The following is a 2,638-nucleotide window of genomic DNA, read 5'->3' on the forward strand; positions in this document are numbered from 1 at the left end:
ATATGTATATATATATATACATACATATATACTACTGTCTCTTATACACAGTATTCGTAGACAGGCCTAGCCTAGGCTATAGGTAGGCTAGTTCTATATAGAATAGGCCTAGGCCTAGCCTACCCTAGGCTAGACACTAGGCCTAGGATAGGTCATGAGGGTTTGCCAGACTAGGTAGGCCTCCTAGACATTGGCCAGGCCTAAACATCTTCTTCTGGCCTAGGCCTATGATGGCTAGGTAGGCCGCCTAGGCTAGGCCCTAGCTGGCCTACTTTAGGCTCAGGCCTAGGCCAGGCTTGTTGTGTGATATGTGTTCATGATCTCACCTAAAAAAATATTGAATCCATGTTTGTTCTTTCATTTCACCGGTAGCCGATGATTTGGCAGATCCCGTGGATTTTCGAACACATTGTTTAACAACTAGTTTATGTTTTGAACATGTACCTAGGCGCTGACCACATAAACCGTACACTCTGACGACTGCTGCCATTTTAAATTAAGAGAAAGAAAGGGGACGAAGGTGGTGTTGTCGTAGGCAGATAGGCTTCTTGAACGTTCTTTGCAGCCTAGCCTGAGCCTAGCCATACCAAAAGATCGTGATTACCACTAGAGGGCGTTTTAACAAATGACTACATCGCTATTAAACTTTTGTGGTTCTCTTTTAATGTTTAGATATCTTTCTGACATAGCCTATTTTGACCCGATTTTCGATGAAATTACAAACATTCTATAATGCTTTGAATGATGATGATATTAGTTTATATATGATATAATTATTATTCATGTATATTATTAATATGTTTTGTCTTTTTACCAAATTATTAGCTTTTAATTATAGGCATACTATAATTATGCCTATATGAAGCCTATTTTAAACGTTTTATTCCACCTTAGTATCTGTCCCATTTTCAACTGGCAATGTCGTATTTAAATGTTTAAATATCTATTTTTTAATTATTGTATTTAATTTTTGTTGCAGGGGCGGATTTAGAGGGAGGCTAAACAGGCTTTAGCCCCCTAAATTTCATAGCCATTTCTTTTTAACTGCTTTTTGAAGGTCAAAATTAAAATATTGTTTAATGTTTTCTTGACACACATCATATTTATGGGCTAAACATTTTACAGTAGTTGTTTTTCAGTGATAAAATAAAAATGAAATACGTTTAACCGATCAGCGGACAAAAAACGTAGCTAAGAAAGCTGCTTTTGCCTTGCCTTCATGTTCAATTTCGAAGCAAAGGCCGTTGGTAGCGGTCTCAACGTTTGTATAATACATGGGTGAAGATCGATTTAACGCTCTGATATTATTGTACATTCACAGAGACATAGAGCTAAACACAACCCGACATAGAGCTAAACACAACCCGAACAAATGTAGAGTAATGCGAATCACTCGATCAACTAGTCGAGCACAATCTCCAAAAAGTTATCACATCAATGAGGCTTGCCTTCAGCTCACTTCTACTCACAAGTACCTTGGTGTTAACATTGCATTTAATTTATCATGGAGCTGTCTCTTATACACATCTAGATGTGTATAAGAGACAGGTGTTACATTCTGTTACAAAAGGTTTTAATAACAAACGCCTCGCTTGCCACTCTGTGCTTTTCTGCCGTCGATGACGATCAGCCAATAGGCCTTATGGGGATGCCATCATACACTAGTCTTATAACATTAATAATACATCGGTAGTGTTGCTTTCAAGTCCCGATTTCAATTGTACAGGGACGAAGAATCTAAGCTATACACTACGCCATGCATATATGTATATATATATATACATACATATATACTACTACTGCATTTAAAACATATTTTAAGGGGAATTCTTTTGTCGTCTGAGGTTCTCTTTAACATTGTCATATTTTACCTTTAGGGACAGTATTTTTTTTTATTATGGAACTGTTTTCTCCCTCTTCATTGTCTTCCGTTCCCCACGGCAACCCTTTCATCAGGATTTTTAAAGAATGGTGAAATTTCAGGAAGGTCCTCAACATTTTAAGGGTGGTGCACAAAATTTTAAAGGGTGGATACAAACAATTGCTATTTTAGTACATAGCAAGTGGCACACTAAGTCTGTTTACTGACCTTGCATTTGCATTAATATTTTTTTGAAGCGTGGTTCCAATATTTTAAGCATGGCGTATGATTTGCCTTTTTAATATTTTTATTTAAATTATGTTGTTTCTGTGAGTATCCTACGTGAAAAGATATTTTTATCTGCCATTAAAGATCATAGTTAATCGTTTTTCATATTATTAATTTATTTACATATATTCTTGATATAATAATGATTTACTATAATATTGTTTAACATATACGGAAATAAATGTTGTTTAATGAATGAATAATTATTCAAATCCACTTGCACTTGAAAACAACAACTAGGCATCAGTTATTATTTTCAATGGTGTCTACCACATATTTCTTCTTCAATTATATACAGATACTAAATAAAAGCTCCATTGTACAATTATATTTATTCAGTTTGTTTTCAACGTAGTACTATCAGATTGTTTTGAAAGCTTAATGCAGTCACTATAACAATATTCGAATTTCACAAATTTCGACTTCTGAAGGAATCCAAAATCCACCCACTCCTGTGTTGGAACCCATTATTATTTCTTTATACAATAT

At 35.0% G+C, this 2,638-nt stretch overlaps 1 protein-coding gene across 1 annotated transcript in view; it reads right to left on the reverse strand.

Moving 5' to 3' along the window:
- Positions 1-587, reverse strand: part of LOC117105247 (mitochondrial pyruvate carrier 1-like) — a 7,332-nt gene extending 6,745 nt beyond the window's left edge. The window contains exon 1 of the mRNA XM_033246333.1: positions 327-587. Within this exon, the coding sequence (XP_033102224.1) occupies positions 327-490 (164 nt within the window). The 5' untranslated portion in view covers positions 491-587. The remainder of the gene's footprint in view (positions 1-326) is intronic.
- Positions 588-2,638: the final 2,051 nt, after the last annotated feature.

The sequence above is a fragment of the Anneissia japonica genome, unplaced genomic scaffold (assembly GCF_011630105.1).
Source record: "Anneissia japonica isolate Jap-2015-1 unplaced genomic scaffold, ASM1163010v1 scaffold287726_len2788222_cov184, whole genome shotgun sequence".
In the NCBI taxonomy this organism is placed as follows: Eukaryota; Metazoa; Echinodermata; class Crinoidea; order Comatulida; family Comatulidae; genus Anneissia; species Anneissia japonica.